Below are 20,325 nucleotides of genomic sequence, written 5' to 3'. Positions count from 1 at the left end.
TATCTGAAACAAAATCTAACACACAGCCACCCACCCAAAATTATAGTGCATGCTTCAGGTGAATCAGCATGCAGACACAATACCTATGGGGAGGGCTGTCCCAAGCCCCAAAAGAAATTCCCCTTAGCACATCACTTTTGGCATGAGCACTAAGGCTGGCAAACTTCATGGGAAGCTGGACTGCCTTACAGGTGACACCCACCAACAAGGTATAAATAGCCATCAGCGAGGACAGAGGCTGCAGTCTCATTTTCTGTATCAAGCTGTGCGGCAGGCTTTGCATTGGGGGCTGGATATCTGATTCCTTCCACCATGAGCTGCAGCATCAAGAGAACATCTAGTACCTCTTACAGGAGCGGGGGAGGTGGAGGCGCCTGTGGTGGCGGCAGTGGCAGGAGCTCCTCCGTCTCCTGCAGGAGATATGCCTCCTCGGTGATAGGTGGTGGAAGCTATGGTGGGGGAGCATGCGGCACTGGCTACGGAGGGGGCATGAGCGCTGGCAGCCTTGCTGGTGGCTTTGGTGGAGGCCTGGGAGGAGGCTTTGGTGGTGGCCTGGGAGGAGGCTTTGGTGGTGGCTTTGCAGGAGGCTTTGGTGCTGGGGGGGACATGCTTCTGGGCGGCAATGAGAAGGTCACCATGCAGAACCTCAACGACCGCCTGGCTGCTTACCTGGATAAAGTGCGAAGGCTGGAGGAAGAAAATGCTCAGCTCGAGCACCACATCCGCGAGTGGTACAGGAAACAAGCTCCCAGTGCCTCAAAGGACTACAGCTCCTACTACCAGACCATCGAACAACTCCAGAACCAGGTAGGACAGACCCAGCTAACGTGGCTCCATCTCCCGCGCGCTATTCTCCTTTGCAAGGAATTTGTCCTTCTCTCTGGCACTGGCTCTAAACGGGTGGGAGGGACCTACTGGTCGGCCTCGCTGGTGGCACCGCAGGCAGAAACCTGCTGAGCTGCGCCTCCCGCCTCTTGGGTAAGCAAAGCCCCACACCACAGCACCCCACAAGAGAAAGGGATGTGCTCTGGGGGCACAGCCCGAGGCGCCAAGGAGCGCTCCAGCAGGCCCAAACATGCTGGCGCACGTAGCTGCAATCCCACGTTATACAGGTGGCTCCAAACCAGGCATCTGTGGTTTCCAGTCCGTCACTCTGCTCCCACCCGGCTCAGCTGGATGGAGTGCAAAGCCAGAGCACCTGGAGTGCAATATCACAGCTCCTCTTGTCTCTGCACACTCCTACCTAGGCCAGACAGAAGGACCAAGGCCTTCTCTTACAATTAGTTTCTTATTAATGAGATGAATTAAAGCATCAGGGACAAAAACTGTACTTCCTTACACACCCAGAGAGCATAAACCCATATGTCCTTGCATAAATGTTCAGTATTCTTTCCCCCAACAACACATTGTTTTATTAGTGTGTTTGGGGAAGTCAAAATCTTGCTCACACCAGTTCTTGTGGCATGGCATTTCAACAAGTTTCTGTGGCCCCTGCATTACAGCAGAAAACAATCCTGAGACACACAGCAATGCCCTACCAAAGCTTTACGTCTTTTTTCTTCTTCTCCTGGATGCCTTGAACACAGAATGACCCTTCCCCAACTTCACCTTTTTCAGATCATTTCTGCCACTGTGGACAATAACAAACTGCTTCTGGACATTGATAACAGCAAGATGACTGCCGATGACTTCCGAATGAAGTGAGTACCTCTCTGTGAACCTTGCATCTTTCATGGCATGAATTTTATCAGGTTAATGAACGCAGGTGATGATACCCTGTTCCAAGTGGTATGACCAAGCATATGCATTGTAATGAAATGAATGACTAATCCTTCTTTTTTCATTGGAAAAGGTATGAGAATGAGCTGGTCATCTGTCAGACTGTGGAGGCTGACATTAATGGCTTGAGAAATGTCCTGGATGATCTCACTCGCACACGATCTTCACTCGAATCTGAGCTGGAGTCCTTGAAGGATGAACTGCTTTCTCTTAAGAGAAACCATGAGGAGGTACAATGCAATGATAAATAGTGTGTCAAGACATAGTGCTTTGATTCTTCAGGGTTCCCAAAGTTACACATCAAGTCTGTTCAACTATATGTCACATGATCGCCATTCGTTGGTACCTTGATACTGCTTTAACTACTGTCCCCACCACAAGAAATGACCTGTGGTCCTTGTTTCTCTCTTTGGACTCTCTGCAGGAAATGAGACAGCTGCAGTCTCAGACTGGTGGCGACGTGAGCGTGGAAGTCAATGCTGCCCCTGGAGAAGACTTGACAAAGATACTGAACGATATGAGGAACGAATACGAGCAGCTCATCGAGAAGAACCGCAGAGAGGTTGAGCAGTGGTATGAAGTCAAGGTACGCAGCAATGCACAAAGTGGAGTCTCCTGCTGTGGGAAAACCCAGGCACCCTCGACTGGGCACGCAATGCCTTTGGCTAAAAGGGGGAGGCTGCTCACCTGCACCACACTTGCACGGCTTGGGGAATGGGAAGGGAACAGCTGCTGGGGAAAGACGGCAGTGGCAGAGGGGGAGCAGGCCGGGTCTGATGTGCACAGCTGTGTGGAACATCAGGATCTACGGAGCAATGACTAGGCTGTCCCCGATGAGGACAGGATGGAAGGGAGAGGCTTCCTGGCTACATTAGCTCTCAGTCAGCAAATCTGCTCCCTGAGAGGATCGTCTCACTTAGAAACTGTGTTTGGGGTTTGACTCCTGCAGATCGAAGAAGTCAACCGGCAGGTCGCTTCTAGCAGCCAGGACATCCAGACAAGCAGCCACCAGCTCACTGAGCTGAGACGTGAAATGCAGAACCTGGAGATCGAACTGCAGGCGCAGCTCAGCACGGTACGTGGGGCAGGACTGCTGAGAGCCCTTCCCTCCTCGGAATGGGCAGGTATGGGTAGCGCTCTGGTCCTAAACTCCTGCCTTTCCACTTCCAGAAAAGCTCTCTGGAAAACTCCTTGGCAGAAACCGAAGCTCGCTATGGCTGCCTGCTGCAACAGATCCAAGCGCAGATTAACTCTGTAGAGGAGGAGCTGGCCAGCATCCGCTGCGAGATGGAGAGTCAGAACCAGGAGTACAAGATGCTCCTGGGCATCAAGACCCGCCTGGAACAGGAGATTGCTCAGTACCGGGCACTGCTGCAGGAGGGACAGCAAGACCTTGTGTATGTATTTTATTTGCAAATAAGGGCATAAAGTCTACCACAATCTTTTTTCTATTGGGACTCAAAGTCAGAGTAGAATGTTTCACCAGTCTGTATTTGAAATCTAAATTTTACAGAACAGACCTTTTCAAAGCATCTGCATTGAAATGTATATATCATAAACTTAATAAGCACATGAACCACAGAGGGAAACAGAGAGCATGTAGTTACTGACCTATATTCAGTTAATCAGTTCCACTTGTCCTGCTTGTGCTGAGTAAATTCCATAAGAGGAATCACCATGCAAAACCAAACTGTAGCATACTGTGTTCTGTCAGCAGATGAGCAAGCACAGCTGTAATCTGAGAGTAGAAGAATTATACTTGTTTTGTTATTTCTGCTTCTACAACTTTCTAGGTAAATATAGCTGAAAGGAATGAAATTAAAAAATATAAAGAAATATTTGCAAGGTGCAGGAAAAGCTGAGCTGTAATATGTACTGCACATCATGTCACAGTACGTCTCTTTATGAATGTATTTATGTATTTATCACTGCCTTCATTAAAACTCCTTTCCTTGCACAGAACATCTCAAGGAGCTCTCCAGGGAGGAGGAATATCCTCCCACTCTCATTCTTCTACTTCCTACTCTCACGGTCAATCTTGTGACAAGACAGGTAAGAAGCATCTTCCAAAGAGGATCCTAGTTTGCCTTGCCCCCATGCCTTTCATATTTTATGTTTCACTGCAACAGGAAATAAACCATTCACAATCAAATCTCTCAATGTCAGGGTGTCTTAGCTTCAGTTACAGAAATGGGCTAAGCTCCTTTCTCACACTTTTGGTAACATAGATGGACATTTAAATAAGGTATACATCTGAAATGTTAGTGCTGCAAGAGACTTGATTTCCCCATCAGAATAACGGTTTCTTCTTTTGCTCCACAGGGCAGTCAAGAGTGTGCTAAGATACCACCAGTGCGTTGGTCTCCCTGATCTCCCTGCTGCCTTGTGAGCAGCCTAGCCTACAACACGAGAATACACACAGCACACGCACTGTGTGCCTACCCAATGCACAGATGGCTCTACAAATGTTACTGATGAAGTCAAGATGAACAATTTCTAGGACTCTCCTAAAATGATCTACTTTTTCCTTTTCATACTGTTCTTCCTATCGAATCACTGTACCTACATACTCTTCCCTGCAGTGCAATTGGTGATCTACTTTCTGCTGATAACAGTTCCTCTAATAAAACTTTAGTTTTCTGCAATGCAAACAAAACTGTGTGTCCAACAATCTATTTGGTATATTAATATAATATTTAAATTTAGGTGGAACAAATGAGATATACCTTCATGGAGAAATTATGGTTGGGTGTAATATGTAATATGGCCCTAAAGAAATTGTGTATCCTAACGTAATCTGATGATGTCTGGATAAAATATTGGAGATGAACAAATACATTCACATCAAACTCAAGAGTGACACCTATAGGGATGGAAAAAGGATGAGTGAAACCCTTTTTCATAGTGAACATCGCAAGGGATGTGCAAGTAGTCAATTTGTTAGTTCAGCAGCTGAACTGAAACAATCAGGATTAATTAACGCCAACTTTTCATGAAATTTCTGCTAAATCAAAAATATTTTCCTTTGGGTCACTGAACAAGAAATCAATCATATTCAGACGGCCACCCCTCCCAACTTTGAGATGAGTGCTTTATCCAGTCTTGTTCAATAAAAACAAAGGATTAGATCAGGAAATGAGAGATGAGTATGCAAAGTTCTCCTTATAACACAAAGTTCAATTGTGAGGCTTATTCCTCCCAACATGTTGGAAGATCTGAGCTCAGGTCTTTTGTCTGATGGTTCAAAATGAAGGAATTGTGTTCTCTTATTTCATAAGACAGCGTTCCTCGCTCCATGGCTGTACAGTGTTTTTGGACAGATGGGTGGAGGATGGTGGGGTGCTGGCAAGGTTCAATCTTTCTTACTAGAACTGCTTCACATTATTTGGCCTTGACCAAGGAAGAAAAACTAGTGAAGTATCTCACTCATTTAAAACTTACAAATCTGTATTTCAGCCTTTGATTTGCAGCAGGCTGAGAAAGCAGCTGAACAGGGTCTACCACATATCAGGTGAGTGATTCAGCTGCCAACCTGTAATAAATCAGGGTGGGTCTCACAAGCCTTCATTGTTCTCTGGACAGCACATAAATCACTAACATTTTTTATTCTATCAAATAGCTTTGTATTTGCACTTTAGCTTGCAAACAGATACAGGTCAGGTAAAATATCTTTTTTTGGATAACAGTGTATTATTTAAAAAGGCACCAAACTGTCTATGTGTTACAATCCAAAGCCAAATTCCCAGCACAGCAGAAAAAGAGATGAGTCAGAGAAATTATTTCCCTAGAAAACAAAGATTTGTAACATCAAAGCAAAAATACCTCTCCCTTTAGTCACAACAGGACTCTCATGCTCCCCTACAAGCTAACAGGGACTCATGTTCTGCCTTATGCTCCGCTCCTCATATCAACCAGTGTTGACTACCTCAAAAAATAAAGTCTAAATCTCAGCATTACCCACCTATAATGGACTTTAGGGTGAAATACTTTATTTGAGCACAGTTCAAATAGAATGTTTCTGATCCCAGAAAGAAGCCAGCTGTGTTCTAGGCTGTCTGTCAGGAACAGTACTGAGTCTCCTGCTTCCCTTCTGCTGTCCCTCTCAAGTGGGAACGGGGAGGAACCTCCATGCTGGGTATGCTTCCCTCAGTGCCTGCAGAGCATTGTAAGGGTGATGAACCGAGGGTGCATCCACCGCTGAGCTGAGCTGAGCGCATCCACCCTGGGCTTTCCTTTGACTTTGCCAGATGGAGTTATTAGGCAGGACTTACCAGAGCATAATTTGTCCATCGTAACATCAAAGCCCATCAAAACAAGATGGGGTGAGCTGAAATCAGTCTACATTTGCAGTGTCGATACAAGGGAATATTGTACTCTGCCCTTTCGTGGCTCGGTACAGCTCTGTTCCTTTGGCTAACCACACACAGAAACACGTCCCACCTTTGGTACAAGGGCCAGGCTTTCTTGGAAGCTGACAATGCAGCGCCAGTCTGTGCAGTGTGTCGGATCACACAGCATCCTCTAGTGGCAAATTCAGAAAATATATAATAGGATTTGTGACAGAGACTGTTCAATATACTCTTAAAAATAAATCCAAGCCTCAGACCTGGGAAACAGTTAGGCCAAGGAAAGAACAGCCTAAATAATAATAAAATCAATACATTTTTCACAGGGGTAACATGGTGATACCAGAGAGGGTAATAAACCAAGTTAATAGACAGACAGTAAAAAGGTTAGAAATTAATTCATTACGAAGGACAGGGAAGAGAAAGAGAGGATGTAATGGTTTCATGTCATTCTTCCTGAAAGTTTTGAGGTAATTCCATATGAAATCAGAAAATTCAGATTGAGTCAAAACCTCCTGGATTGTTCTTGTATGCATTTAATTAGCATTGAAGTTGTTTTGTCTCTGTTGTCAACTCATTTAGTAGCAACAGTGGCTGCCACAGACAGACAGGGAGTCTGGTATTACAAAGTGAAGAGAAGGATTTTATTAAGAACAAGGTTCAATTAAATGGTGCTGTGCTTAAAAAACAGGCCTGTAGGGGGGACTGCAGCGATACCGACGTGGTGCACTGTTACTGCTTTCAAAGACAACCAAAGGCATTGTGCATTGTAATCTTTGGGTGTGTTTGAGTTCCTTAGTTCTGGAAATGAATCATCTCCACTTGCATAAGTTAACATTTTCAGGCGGTTAGATAAAGATGGGAGGGGGAAATAGCTGGGGAAAAAAGAAACCAAAACAAGAGCCAGAAATTTGTGGACTCAATTCTCTGATTGGCTTCATGCTGGATCAGGACTATCATCTACCTACAGGATCTAGACCGGCAGCAAATGTTTTCATTTCCGAAGACAGCTGTCAGGTAGGAAGGGACAGGTACAACAGCCCATTGCTTCTAAGTCTTGCAGCTTTGTGCATGCTCCTTCCAGTCTCCTGCACTCTTGGCTACAGGGAAATGGTATCACTGAGGCAGCGCCTGCAGCCAGCCCAGCCAGGCCCCTCTGCTTCAGTCTGCCTTTTGCAAGGTAGACGTCCCTCTTGGCCCCCACCATTGTCTCAAGTAATGAAAAAAGAAAATATGTGATTCACTGTGCCTCTGATAAAAAATCAGATGAAAGGAAGCGACTTCTATGATATTTTGCACATTTACCAGCCTACCATAATAATGAAAAATCATAGCAGTCAAATTAAGCAAGTACAAAAATTCTTGTAGGAAAATCCATTCTTTCTGTATTCCAAATAATATATTTCTGTTGTTTCATGTACTACATAACATTTTGGAGGGGTGATCCCAACAAATTTCTGAATGTCTTTAAATATTCTCACACTATGACAGATGTTAAGGGCAAATGCTCTCTCATGGTTGATAACAGTGAACGTGCAATTTCAGGCGCACTGTAGCTGACTTTCATCAACTTCTTTAGTACTGCCTAAAGAGAAGTTTATGCACACTGCAATTACTCCTAATAACCCACTATTTAGGAGCCCACGCTCAGAGATGCATTGCAAAGCCTGGCTGCAGGGAACACCTTTCCATTGGCATGCATTCCCATGCTTAACCAGCCCTGGCAGCAGGAGTGTGACTGTGGATCAAAGGCATTTTCGGCCTTATTAATCAAGATTTTCTTACAACATTTCTAATCTTAGTTCAGTTCTTTCCTAAAACCCGATGTCAGACTGTCAAAAATTATGGCAGTACTAAAAAGTTCATAGAGATTACACGCACATGAAGATTTTAAACAAATGCTGACAATTCCTTTCTGTTGGAAGTGCTGTTAAAAATCATGTCACCAGAATCTTACAGTTTTTATTAATTATTAAAGCCAAAACCATTAGAAAAGACTGAAAATGCAATCAGGAAGTACTTCAGTCAGCTTGATTTGGTGGTAGTGGGCTGCCCAAAATACCTAGACAATCGGTGCAGACCTTACTGTTTAATTAAAAGAAGACTTAAAGCTGAACACAAGCATCAGAGGCTGGTGGAAAACCCTGGTGCTCGGCTACAGCTAATGGCCAGGACTGTCCATGAAGGTAACCTACCTGATACACACAAATGCTGTAAAATTTGCCTATAAGCTACTTCTTTTTGAAAATGGAGCAAACTGTTTAAGAGGAATTAGAAATACCCTTTCCTCTCCCTAAGACGTGCAGTCATTCTGGGGAGACAAACCCAGGGCTGCAGAACGTGTTTTCCCACAAGCTGATAGTTGCTATGAGAACAAGCTGCTTTAAAAACATCTCCCTAGCAGTAGCTCTTCCAACTAGTGGCTACGGGACTTGCCCTTGTAGAGCAATACAGAGTTTGATTTTCTCACTGAGGATAAGAGAGATCTGGAGACTTTGAGGATTTATCTCAAGCTAAAACCAGTATGAAGCCACCTGTGGGACCAGGAAAGCCCAAATCCAGTTGATGGGACTTACTAGCCTGGTACAAAGAGAGCTCCTTGTTTTCTAATTTGATCCAGAAGGTGTGTTTAATGTTTGCACAGTAAAATCTCCACCCCTTACTGGAAGTCATGGCATGTCACTATGATCAGGATATATTCTTAAAAAATCAGCAAAATAAATATAATATATATATTTCTATATATATAAAATATTCTGTATATATATTATAGCTCTATAAATACAAATATATGACCACATAAATATACATAATACAAATACATGTATGATCTCCAAATGTTTTACAGGTAAGAACAGAATGAAATAGCCCATCTCTCTTCTGTGCTAGGAGATCCATCTACTCTGTGTTTCTACCAAATATCTGGGAAATTTTTTTTAGTAGGAATTTTCCAAGTGGCGTATGGGAAAATGCCCTCCAAACAGCTCCAGGCCTCCTCCTTCAGTGGGAATCATTGCAGAGCTGCAGCTGACATGGCAAGCGTTCAAAACGTACTTGCTTCCTCTGAAGCCTGGGACAGGTTTAGTCTATTTGGTTTTGGCAGTGGCTTCGAAGTTGCTTATTACTGCTGCCTGCAGAAACCTGACTTTTGGAACACATCCTCTCATCAGTTAGATGTCTGAGTCTTAATAATAGTTTCCAGCCCCATCATACCTTGCTGAGATTTACTAACCAGATAACAGGTTACAGGAAGTGTAAAAATATCTAATCAGTGACTTGTCTTTCACTCGTCAGGGCTTGGTGTCCAACTGCTCCTTTCTTCACAACTTTTAAATGCTGCTGTAAGAAAATCTATTTTATTTTCCTATCTCAGGTACTTTACTCCCTGATTTGCATTATCATTATAGTTCTGGAATGATAGAGAAGTCAAAAGTTTAAAGCTATGTTTCCCTAGGAAACAGAGACAATAATGAGGTATTTCCAAAAGTATGCACCACCTCCAGTTTCAAGTGTTTGCCAAGTATTGGCATTGCTCCTGGTTATTTAAGTGTTTCAGTTCACGATCTTTTATGTATTTTTCTCATATTAATCTATTCAAATATTATATAAATGGCAAACACTGAGAAATTAGATTTAACGTCCCAATCTCACTGAAGAAGCCTGTTAGCCTGTTGCTGAAAAGAAATCCATATCTTTCAAGTTCAGCTCAGATCACTGAACCATCGTTTCTTTTCTGCCATGAAAGAACTAGACCCCTGGACAACAATGAGTTGTCTGCATCTTACTCTCATAATTTCTTTTGAAACTGAACCTTTACATGATCTTATTTCTCATCTCTTTCAGTGCAGAAACCAGGGCACCCACATGTATTTCTCTTCCCCAAATCACATTCCCTCCACTTTGCAAAAATAGTAATTTTGAGAAAGTTAACAGTGTTCCTCTCTGCTCCTACCAACCCTCTTTTTAAACTGTTAACAGCTGTGCATGCATGTGCTAGGACCTGCCTTTTCAGCACATAAACATTCTTGTCTTTGTTGGCACGTTCAGTGAATATATGGCAATGCAAGGTTTGTGAGAATTAAAAACAAGAAAAAAAAGAGTAATGATGGGATATAAAAGCAAGAAAGCTAAGAGTTGTATCTTAGGCAGACATTCAACACAGTTATGTTAGTACCAGCTGCAAATCAGTTCTTGTTGTCACTGGTTTTTCCCACAAGGAAGTTTAAAGAAAAAAGAGAAAATTTTGTGTTTGAGTTAAAGAGATGCAAACATTTCATGCCTATGATCTTCAACAGGAGAGAAAAATATACAAAGCTGTGATTTTAAGAGGGCATACAACATGGTCACTAGGGTGGGGCTGCCAAAGTTTTGATGAGCAAAAGAAGAGATGAAGATGGAAATGTGCATACAAGAGTCAAGAAGCACATTTTACCTGATGGAAGCAGAGGTAGAAAGGAAATTATCAGAAGGGACAAACACTTAAAGATTTGTAAGGTAAATTCAGAATAATAACCTGACTTTGTCATTTATCCACAGAAGCATCCATGGAATCACAGGTACCAATAAAGTAGGTTAAAATGTTCACAGAGTTCCTTTGATTGTAACTGTGTTAGCAAGCCCTAAAACCGAATTTAGCAGGGTGTTAGAAGAGTGAAGTATATGCCAGTGTAACTCAAGGGCAATAAAAAATGCTTCATAGGACAATTAATAAAAATACCCTGAGACAATATGAAGAATTTTATGAAGCAGTAGTGACTAGTAAAGCAGAGTAGATAAAGGTAAAGCAGAACCAGGTCTCAGCCAGGAGCTTGGGCGTGGACTGTTTCCACCAGTATGCTGGATGACTCCACTTCAATAAATGTGTCTCCCTTACCCTCAGATAAGCTGCAGATAAAGGAAATTCCTTTCTTTGAAGTTTCCTTATGTTTCCTTCAGGGAAAGGCTGACCCTACAATAAATTATGTTTATTGTCATGGGAGGAAAAAAGACCTATGCAGAATGATAAAAGCACCTTCTTTCTTGAGCAAATACTTTGCCATACTAAAAGCTTTTCCAAGCATTTAAGTACATGTTATCACCTTAAGGGAGTCCCCACAAAGACAAACATGCAGCCATTGAGATAAAAGAGAGGTGGAAAGTTAAAAGAAAAACAAAACCTTTCTGGAAACTTAGAATACAGTTTTAGTAAAAATGATGCATTTGGGACTGGTTTGACACTAGACACTTATGGATATATTTAAATAAGATTTAACAGTAACTCCATTTGACAGTGTCTCCTAAGCTTTTCCTCTCTTGACACTTTCAGATGTACTTCCAAACTGCCATGAAGAATTGAATGTCATTCTTGGGGAAATTGCTCCCCATATGTTGAAGCAAACCTAACCTGCTTGTAGTATATGATCAATATTCTAACAGTATAATATATGATGATTGTTGCTTTGACTCAAGGGGTTTCAGAGGGAATGCAGAAGCCTTCCAGACCCCAATTTTCATGAACTGGATCATAAAATATTATGCAGCATCATAAACGTGTGTTTTATTTTGCAAAACCCCAAAATACACTGCTTTGAGGTGCTGACATGAGAGTCTAGGGAATGATGAAGGAGTAGCTGGAGGGAAGGATGTCCCTCTCTCCTTGCAGCAGGAGACAAATCAGAGTACACTGGTAATTGTTCTCCTTTAAGCTTCTTGCATTTCTGCTCAGTAAAGAAAAGCACATGGACTTACATTCTTTATGCTCTAACTATGGACTTAAATATTAAACGATAAAATAATTGTTCTTCTGTAGCTTTCTTTTTGTCTGGAGGCAGACTGTAACTTTCTGATACTATTATTTCACTTATTCACAGGACTTGGAACAGTTACCTGCCCAGCAGGTTTTTCATACTCAGGGCTGTACAGGACATTCAGACCTACAGAAGGAATGACCAGCATGTCTCTGGCAGACAGAGGTGTTCTCTGTACCTCTCAGGAAACACTGCACAGTTTTACTGTTCAAGTTGGGAGAGTTGCGTGAATGCGGCAGTCTCTACAGAAAGAAAAGAACTCAGCTGTGATGTCCCTCAGCTACAGCATCGCAGTCAGACGAAGTGTGGTACGTCCACTGTATATCTCAAGTGATATATCTTGTACCTGAGTCACTGCAGAATTCCTCTTTCTGATGCAGCCTCAGAATTAGATACAGGCCAATGGGGCTGTTGATACAGGTGCCTTGGCCAGCTTCCAGACTGTATATTTGTTCCTTTACCCTCCCTATATTTGCCCTGCAGTCTGACATTTTTCTCTGTACAAAGTGAGTACAGCACTAATGTGTGGTCTAAAATACCTGATGCAGTTTTTCATGGGTATAGAAAGACTAGACAGGCCATCACACAGAGTGTGCATTTCATTTGGCTTATCTTTAATTCTTTATTTTGGTATTCAGTGGGTTTCTCATTGAAACATCACAGCATGCATCTTGTCCTCCAAAGGTTCTGTTTGGTGGAAGCAGTTGTAGGTGGCAGAATTTCCACCCAGGTCTGGTTGCTCCCTGAAAGCTGCAAATGCTGGTAGGCCAGCTTACTCCCTCTTTCCTTAAGGAAACTTTAAAGCAGTTCTCCTGGGGAGTCCCAGAGATTTGGAGGGAGCAAGGGGTGGCAAGTGAAAGTAAGAAAATGGAAGAAAAGATGTGAGTATCCGCTTGTGTTAGGGATGCTCATGGAGGAGCTTGCAGTAACAAAAGCAACATTGCCTTTGAGAATTCATCTTGGGTACCAGAGGACTTGAACATTTTAGAAATAACATTTTCCTGCATCTCAAAGACCAAAGATTAAGTGATTATGACTCTTCTGTTAATTTCTCTCTCTCAGTAGCAATGAAAGGACTAAATGTATAATCGGGCACTCATTTCTGTTGCTGCTCACTCCATCAGGTACTCAAGGAAGTTTAATGCTTATCTGCACTACAAATACAGCTACGGTTCCTTGAAAAGGATTCTTATTTCTGTAGAAAACAAGACTCTTTCAGACAAGGCACGTTCTCTGTCAGACTCTCTCTTCTCCTGTCAGCCCAAAAGGAACTGAGAGCAAAGAAGGAACAGTGAAAATATTACTGCTGAAAGAATCTTTCTCAAGGGAAATAAGGAGCACAGAGGGTGGGAACTTGTTTTGTCAAGACCCACACATATTGTTCACCATTTGGGTTCCTTTCAAGCTCTGTTATCAGTCTACCAATTACTAACTTACTCACTCTGTATTAAAACTCTTTCCTGAGACTACATGGAGAGAGTAATCGTGACTTCCTTATGGACACAGCGTTGGCTGCAGCAGGGCTGTGTGCGCCCAGTCCTTTTGTTTCCATATAGGTAAAGTATAACTAGATTTATCAATGCTCCCCACAGCAGGGTGACGCCTCCTCTGAATCCCACCTTTTGCTTCAAGAGGAAACAGTCAGGGGGAGGGAATCAGCTCCCTTGCGTGAAGGTATTTGGGAAAGAAACAGCCCACATCATCAGCAACTGACCAATAAGAGGAATTGCTGTGCTGGCAGAAGGCTTAAGGCTGATGAATTCCACGGGTCTCAGATAACACATTCTGGAGACAACTCCCATTGTCACAGGCATAAAAGAGGTGGGGTGGGGGAACAGAGCACACACTCCTGCCTCAGGATCACAGACTGTGTGTGCTGCAGCTTGGGTTAGGTCCTTGGTATTTCTTATCATGGCTACTTACAGCTTCAGGCAAGTTACCTCTTCAGTGGCAGGGGGACCTAGTGGCTCCTCCCTCCGTTTCGGTGGAGGTTACTATAGGGCTCCAAGCATCCATGGGGGATCTGGTGGCAGGGGTGTGTCAGTCTCTTCTGCTAGATTTGTCTCTTCTAGCCCAGGAAGTGGCCTGGGTGGTGGATATGGAAGTAGTTTTAGCAGCAGCTTTAGTGGTGGTTATGGTGGTGGTTTGGGTAGCGGTGATGGCCTCCTCTCAGGAAATGAAAAGGCAACTATGCAAAGCCTGAATGAACGCCTCGCATCTTACCTGGAGAAAGTGCGTGCACTGGAAGAGGCAAACTCTGATCTGGAAACTAAAATCCGAGACTGGTACCAAAAACAAGGACCAGGCCCAGCTCGGGACTACAGTTCTTATTACAAAACTATAGAAGACCTTCGAGACCAGGTACGTGTTCATACTTATTTAAAAACGTCTTATATATTTCCACTTAGGAAGGAAGCAGAAAAACCCAAAGAGAAAAACTTCACTAGGAAAACACCCAGAAAGCATTGCAGTTTATGGAACTGAGGATGAAAGGAATATGCAATGATTGGGTGGGGTAGATAAAGAAAGTTATCAGTATGGAATTTTCTATGTTTTTAAATGTTAGCTAAGAGAATGTACAAAACAGTCAGTCTGAGATGCCTCAGTACTTAATTCTCTGATAGCGTTTGCTTTCAATAAAGCATAGATACACACACACACATATACTGGTCATATACACATATATGACCAGTTAATATATGTATGACCATATATATACTGATAAATATAAAGAAAGCCAAACAATGACAGCAACCTGCCTGTTACCTGCCATATAGCTTGACAAACTTCAGAGGCACATACACACAGGTTTAACAGTAAAAATAAAAACTGGTTAAATACAGTTTTGCAAATGTGAAGATAGCAGCTCCCGATTTCATCAACATACATTTATTTTTCTTTCACATTTCACTTACTTAAGCTTGGAATTGAAATAAGAGTGCTGAAACATTTGGCTTATGGAAAAAGGAAGTAGCATACATGAAGTAATCAATCCCATACATACATGCAGGATTTGCCCCAATAGCCCATGGGTGCCTGATAACAGATTACTTTGAGATGATACACACCCCGGAAAACATAGGCAGTAGCTGATTAAACTATGTAAACAAATGAAAGAAAACTTGAGGTTTAGTTTTCACAGTTCAGCTTAGAGTTCATGACCGCTCCCACGCAGCTTACTTTCTCCTTGCTTCAACCCGTTCACATTCTCTACTGATTTCAAAAACTGAGCTCAGGTAAAGGCAGAACTGGCAGTTAGATTTTCTCATTTTATTATTCTTTTCCCTCCTGTCTTTTACTGCCTTTAGTTAGGGGAGAGAAAATGTTCCAGCTGGTTTTGTGGATGACCTTATGAGTTTTAAAAGTGGTAGGCAAAAAAGACATGCTTTCTAGGTAAGAATTAATAGGGCTTATTTCTAAATAAACAAAATTTCTTTTAGAGGCTTTCATGATGTATTAGAAGAATCAATAAACACTATCCTGGATATTCTAGGAAACAGAAATACGTTCAAGGACTACAAGTGCAATATGAACCCACATTGTTTATGAAACACAAACACATCATTTATTTTAAAACCATACAGACATTCTAATCACTTCCCACTGTTAAGAAAATGTCTAATGAGAACAAATCCTGCCAGGAGGGGTCTGCAGACTTGGCTTCCTCTGCATCTCTCCAGGAAACAGGTTTCCTGCCTCAGTCCTACAGCATCACCTAAACCCTGGCTCACCAAAGCCCTCTAAGACAACATAGTTTTGTCTCCCTGTGCAACTTCTAGCTAAGAGCCATTTCACGTCAGACATGACTAAGAGCACCTATCCATAACTGACAATCACGGCAAAGGTACTGTGATAAACCTGTGCTACTTTTCACTACAGATCATTGATACTTTCCTACTGAGACCAAATAAAATACACTTTTATTTTGTGTAGCTACAGATTAACTAGATTCTTAACTCTTCTATCTTCAGATCAAGAAAGAAGATAACATAGTTGTTGCAGCCTCAGTAACGAACTCTCATTGTTTGTAGATCCTTGATGCCACTATTGACAACTCAAAGATTGTCTTGCAGATTGACAATGCCAGGCTGGCTGCTGACGACTTCAAAACCAAGTGAGTAATTTCTGAAAGGAAAAAGATCTCTTGAGCAGGCAAAAATCTTTGTTGAGCCAAAGGGCAGCGGCTGTGAAATAAGAAAGGAATGCCTATAAAATCTCTGTATAAACACTAGTTTGATCCTGTCGTTGCAGTTCAGCCCTGTACGCAATTTGCTGAAAGCACCATCTGCACCACAGAATATTTTATATCATGTACAATATGTGGAGAAAAGTTTAATGCTGGACAACATTTGCTACATCATAAATCCTACAAACCCAGATACATTTATACTAAATAATGTGTTTCATGGTGGGCTGGCTTAATCAGCTAACCTGAATAGTTTGGTTTGCTTTTTTAAGGTTTGAAACAGAGCAGGCTCTTCGCATGAGCGTGGAGGCTGACATCAATGGCCTGCGCAGGGTCCTGGATGAGCTGACCCTGGCTAGAACAGACCTGGAGCTGCAGATTGAAAACTTAAAGGAGGAGCTGGCCTACCTGAAGAAAAACCATGAGGAGGTAATAAACCCCAAGAAACAGGTTGAAAAGTGAAATTAGAAAAACAGCATGTGGAAATGTGGAGCCCCTCAGGATTGCCCTGGGCTCTCCAACAGTGAAGAAAAGATTTCTGTGTAGACTGGGAAACTAAAGACATCGCTGCAAGTATTTGAGGGGAGTCAGTCAGACCTTAGACCCTGAAGAAAGAACAGAAGGTTCCTAATGTTTTCAGTTTATGATTGTGCTCTCTTTTGTCTTCTGCCATGCCCACATAGGAAATGAGTGTCCTAGCAGGGCAAGTAACTGGCCAAGTCAATGTTGAACTGGACTCTGCTCCAGGTATTGACCTGTCCAAGATCCTGGCTGATATGAGAGACCAGTATGAACACATGGCTGAGAAGAACAGGAAGGATGCTGAGGCCTGGTTCCACAACAAGGTAGAAAAAACTCCATACTATACAATTACTAACCAAAGAAATCCATAAAAGTAACAAAATAACTATAAAAACACACAGAAAACTGCTGTGAAAGCCTTATAACCTCTGCTTAGAAGCCTCATATTTCTCATGTAATCTTTTCCCCGTTTGAGACTGAAGAGCTGAACCGGGAAGTAGCTATCAATACTGAACAACTGCAGAGCAGCAAGTCCGAAGTCACTGACCTGAGACGCAGCCTCCAAGGGCTGGAAATAGAACTTCAGTCCCAGCTCAGCATGGTATGTTAAAATTTACACTGCATGACCCCCTCACACACACTGAAATGGGTACATGTTCCCCTATATACAAGGAGTTCTGCATGTGGCAGCAACCTTTTTGTGGTTTCCCGTCCAATCTCTCTGCCCTCAGAAAGCCGCGCTGGAAAGCACCTTGGCAGACACGGAGGGGCGTTACAGTGCCCAGCTGGTGCAGATCCAGGGCCTGATTGGCAGCATTGAGGCGCAGCTGGCTGAGCTCCGAGCTGATATGGAGCGGCAGAACAGCGAATACAAGATCCTCATGGATATCAAGACACGACTAGAACAAGAGATCGCTACGTACCGACAACTCCTGGAAGGCCAGGAGTCCCAGTAAGTAACTCTGCTCACTGCAGAAATCCTTTTTCCTTAGCCTCATAACATTTGGCTATGCCATGGTGCTCATTTGCCACGGCACCACAGTAAACACAACTCCAGATGCTCCTGGGGTTCTAAAATTCTTAACTAATTTTTCTGGACCATGGTGGAGCTAGAAAGGTTACACTTCCCATTTACATTAGGTGAATACCTCAAAGTTTCTAAACAAAAAGACAAACTGACAAGCAGTACCGCAGATTAAACGTAACTGACAATTAAAGTGTACCTAATCGTTAGCTGCTTCACATTCAGCAAACATAGTGAAAGTAGTAACGTTTTACAGAATATAAGGATTAACACCAAATTTCTATAAATTGCCTTTTACCAGTTAAATAGCTCTTGAGTCATAGGAATTAGTGTAGCAAAAAATATTCTGGGGAGAAGGCAGACATACTAGCTATTTTCAGACAGCCTTGAGTGGATCTCCCACATGAGAGCACAGCTATCTGTCATTTCACATAGAACCTCAAGGAGGAAAATATCGCATAGCCTGGAACACAAAAATGAGGTAGGAGTTGAAAAGTTTTGATTTCCTGTGTTCCTTCTTTTCCATAATTGTCTTTTCCCACTGCAGTTGTTTAAAAATATATTACCTACAATTCCCTCTCCTGAGCTGAGAGGGAGAGCAAGGAGATGACCATCTCTTATCTGACTATATACAAAATGTACCTGATTGACTGATTTGCTTTCACACATCCTCATCTCATGCGGCATTTGATGTGTTACCTCCCTTTTCAACTGTTCTCTCTTTGTTTACAGGATGTTTGGCTCCCTTTCTGGAACTGCTGGTAAGAATTCTTTCCCTTTCAGGAACCCTTTAGAAGTTTTATTTTCTAAAAAGACATACACATACATGGTAGTTGTGTCCATTCCAGAGACTGGGCTGCTGCACTGATTTGTGTCACAGAAAAAAAATCTAGTAGGTAACAAATGACGACTCTGGCTAGAATTTAACACAATTCAGTCATTACAAGATGCTAGACATCAGAAAAAAATCTCAGAGTATGCTACAATAAAGGCTAAGTAAAGCACAAAATGCTTAATCATTCCCCCAGATGAAAGGACACAAGACATTTAAGCTTGGCCAGCTCACTGGAATTGTATGAACATGCAAGTAAAACTTGCCTAGAGCTTTTAAAGGTCAGCTGCATTGTAAAAGTGATGTATGATTCAAATCAATGCTAGGAAGGAAACTTCTGAGAAGGGAATGAGCAACGAGACATAAACTAAGCCCAGCACCCATTGCAGAGTGGTCTCATGTGTGTTATGCTGAAGTAATTGCTGTTCTTTCTCTCCACATTATTGTAGACAAAAGAGACAAGCTGGCAGATGGAAAATAGTACTGAAAGTTCTCCAAATGTCATCTTCAAAATGAGAAAAAACAGACAACACAGGAATTGAAACAGAGAGGAGTCATTCTAAACTGCTGGAAATTACTATCTTAAAGCACAGAAAAATCTTGGTCACGCAAAGTTTAGGTAGATTCATCCATTTAGATGATTAATTTGCGAATTGGGTTAGCTTTGCAATTATTTCTAATTCTTTCACAGACTGATTTGCTGTATCTACTCTAATAAAGATCTTCTTGCAATCTAACCTCTTTTGAGTTATTGTGATATTGTTACCGAAGTTTGGCTTTAACCAGGCAGGAAAAAGCTAGCCAGCCTCCCTGACAGGTTAATGCTTAGCGTCTGTGCACGGCTTGAGCTCCATCTCTGATTTCTTCTAGCTCTTCTTGCTGGCACGAGCTCTGAATATGGAGGCAACAGCATCCTCAGCCTCTCAGAGTGGGGAATACAAGTGACTTATGTTTCTTACTACAACAGCTGTGCACTCTGAAGAGCAACAGCAGTGAGATGTTAAGTGATTTTGGTAAGCAAGAGCTGGAAGACATTTTGTTAGGGTAAAATATAAAGCTGTTAAAATGGCTTGAAGATAACTCCTACAGAAACAAATAAGAGTGAGAAAAAGCTGTGAGATCTCTTCATTTACTTTCCCAGTTCATACAGAGGTAACAAACCTTTAGCACCAATTTTAGCTACCTTCAGTCTCATGCTATTGAAAGGATACTATACTAGCTGAAATTCCAAATGTAATCACTTTTAGTTCAGGCCCACAGAAATCAGTAATTTCATTTCCAACCATTCCTCTGCCAGCTTACAGCCAAGGAAACTTTTCAGGGTTTGTGCTAAAAGAAAACCACGGCCTTAGCCTACCACATTCCCACCTCCCACTGTTACAAAAGGCACATAGCATATCAACTAAGGGTGATAGTGAAACAAAAGTACACCCAGACTAAAAGTACCACAATTCTGCACTCTCCCAGAGTGGATCATCTTGCAGCCTGTGTTTCAGGGAGATATCATCAAATCCTTCAGCACTTCTCTCCTTGGACTGGAGAGGGAATAATTATTTCATCCTTTTTCATAACTTTTCATAACAGATTAATGGAGCGTTTGCATAGCAAGGAGCATCCCAAAGCTATGGACCTCCCCTACAAAGGTTGGGCAATCCCCTTCAATAAAGAAGTGCTGGTGCTTGGTTGTGGTTCAGCAGTGACTCAGGGGACCTGTCAACATCAGTTGTCAAGTACTGACACAGAAAATCCCAGCTTAGCCCAGGGAAATTTAGCATGATAGAATCAGGCAGTGGCTTCACTGTCACAGGGAAAAACTGTGACAGGGAAGAAAAACAGCCACAAAAAGTAAG

The 20,325-nt window shown here is 42.4% G+C and overlaps 2 protein-coding genes and 1 long non-coding RNA gene across 3 annotated transcripts in view; 2 read left to right on the top strand and 1 right to left on the bottom strand.

Moving 5' to 3' along the window:
- LOC129782606 (uncharacterized) overlaps positions 1–20,325 on the bottom strand; it is a 110,768-nt gene that overhangs the window by 28,970 nt on the left and 61,473 nt on the right. The window lies entirely within an intron of this gene.
- Positions 313–4,419, top strand: LOC101910917 (keratin, type I cytoskeletal 13-like). The gene is made up of 8 exons (XM_013295403.3): positions 313–807; positions 1,618–1,700; positions 1,853–2,009; positions 2,204–2,365; positions 2,729–2,854; positions 2,950–3,176; positions 3,740–3,831; positions 4,102–4,419. The coding sequence occupies exons 1-8, from the start codon at positions 313–315 to the stop codon at positions 4,119–4,121; spliced, it is 1,362 nt and encodes a 453-aa protein (XP_013150857.3). The 3' UTR covers positions 4,122–4,419.
- LOC101920160 (keratin, type I cytoskeletal 19) lies at positions 13,688–19,212 on the top strand. The gene is made up of 8 exons (XM_005232647.3): positions 13,688–14,272; positions 15,943–16,025; positions 16,370–16,526; positions 16,781–16,942; positions 17,095–17,220; positions 17,351–17,571; positions 18,376–18,404; positions 18,925–19,212. Exons 1-8 carry the CDS (start codon positions 13,823–13,825, stop codon positions 18,954–18,956), a joined length of 1,260 nt encoding a protein of 419 aa, XP_005232704.1. The 5' UTR covers positions 13,688–13,822; the 3' UTR covers positions 18,957–19,212.

This window comes from Falco peregrinus, chromosome 18 (genome assembly GCF_023634155.1).
Source record: "Falco peregrinus isolate bFalPer1 chromosome 18, bFalPer1.pri, whole genome shotgun sequence".
NCBI classification, from domain to species: Eukaryota; Metazoa; Chordata; class Aves; order Falconiformes; family Falconidae; genus Falco; species Falco peregrinus.
This window is presented reverse-complemented; position numbering and strand designations above follow the sequence as displayed.

What these genes read in the sequence shown, in the direction of transcription:
- LOC101920160 (XM_005232647.3), top strand. Translation starts at nt 13,823, where the DNA reads ATGGCTACTTACAGCTTCAGGCAAGTTACCTCTTCAGTGGCAGGGGGA. An exon ending in TAGAAGACCTTCGAGACCAG is followed by an intron (nt 14,273 to 15,942) that starts GTACGTGTTCAT and finishes CATTGTTTGTAG; the next exon opens with ATCCTTGATGCCACTATTGA. An exon ending in GCTGACGACTTCAAAACCAA is followed by an intron (nt 16,026 to 16,369) that starts GTGAGTAATTTC and finishes TGCTTTTTTAAG; the next exon opens with GTTTGAAACAGAGCAGGCTC.
- LOC101910917 (XM_013295403.3), top strand. Translation starts at nt 313, where the DNA reads ATGAGCTGCAGCATCAAGAGAACATCTAGTACCTCTTACAGGAGCGGG. An exon ending in GCCGATGACTTCCGAATGAA is followed by an intron (nt 1,701 to 1,852) that starts GTGAGTACCTCT and finishes TCATTGGAAAAG; the next exon opens with GTATGAGAATGAGCTGGTCA. An exon ending in TTAAGAGAAACCATGAGGAG is followed by an intron (nt 2,010 to 2,203) that starts GTACAATGCAAT and finishes GACTCTCTGCAG; the next exon opens with GAAATGAGACAGCTGCAGTC.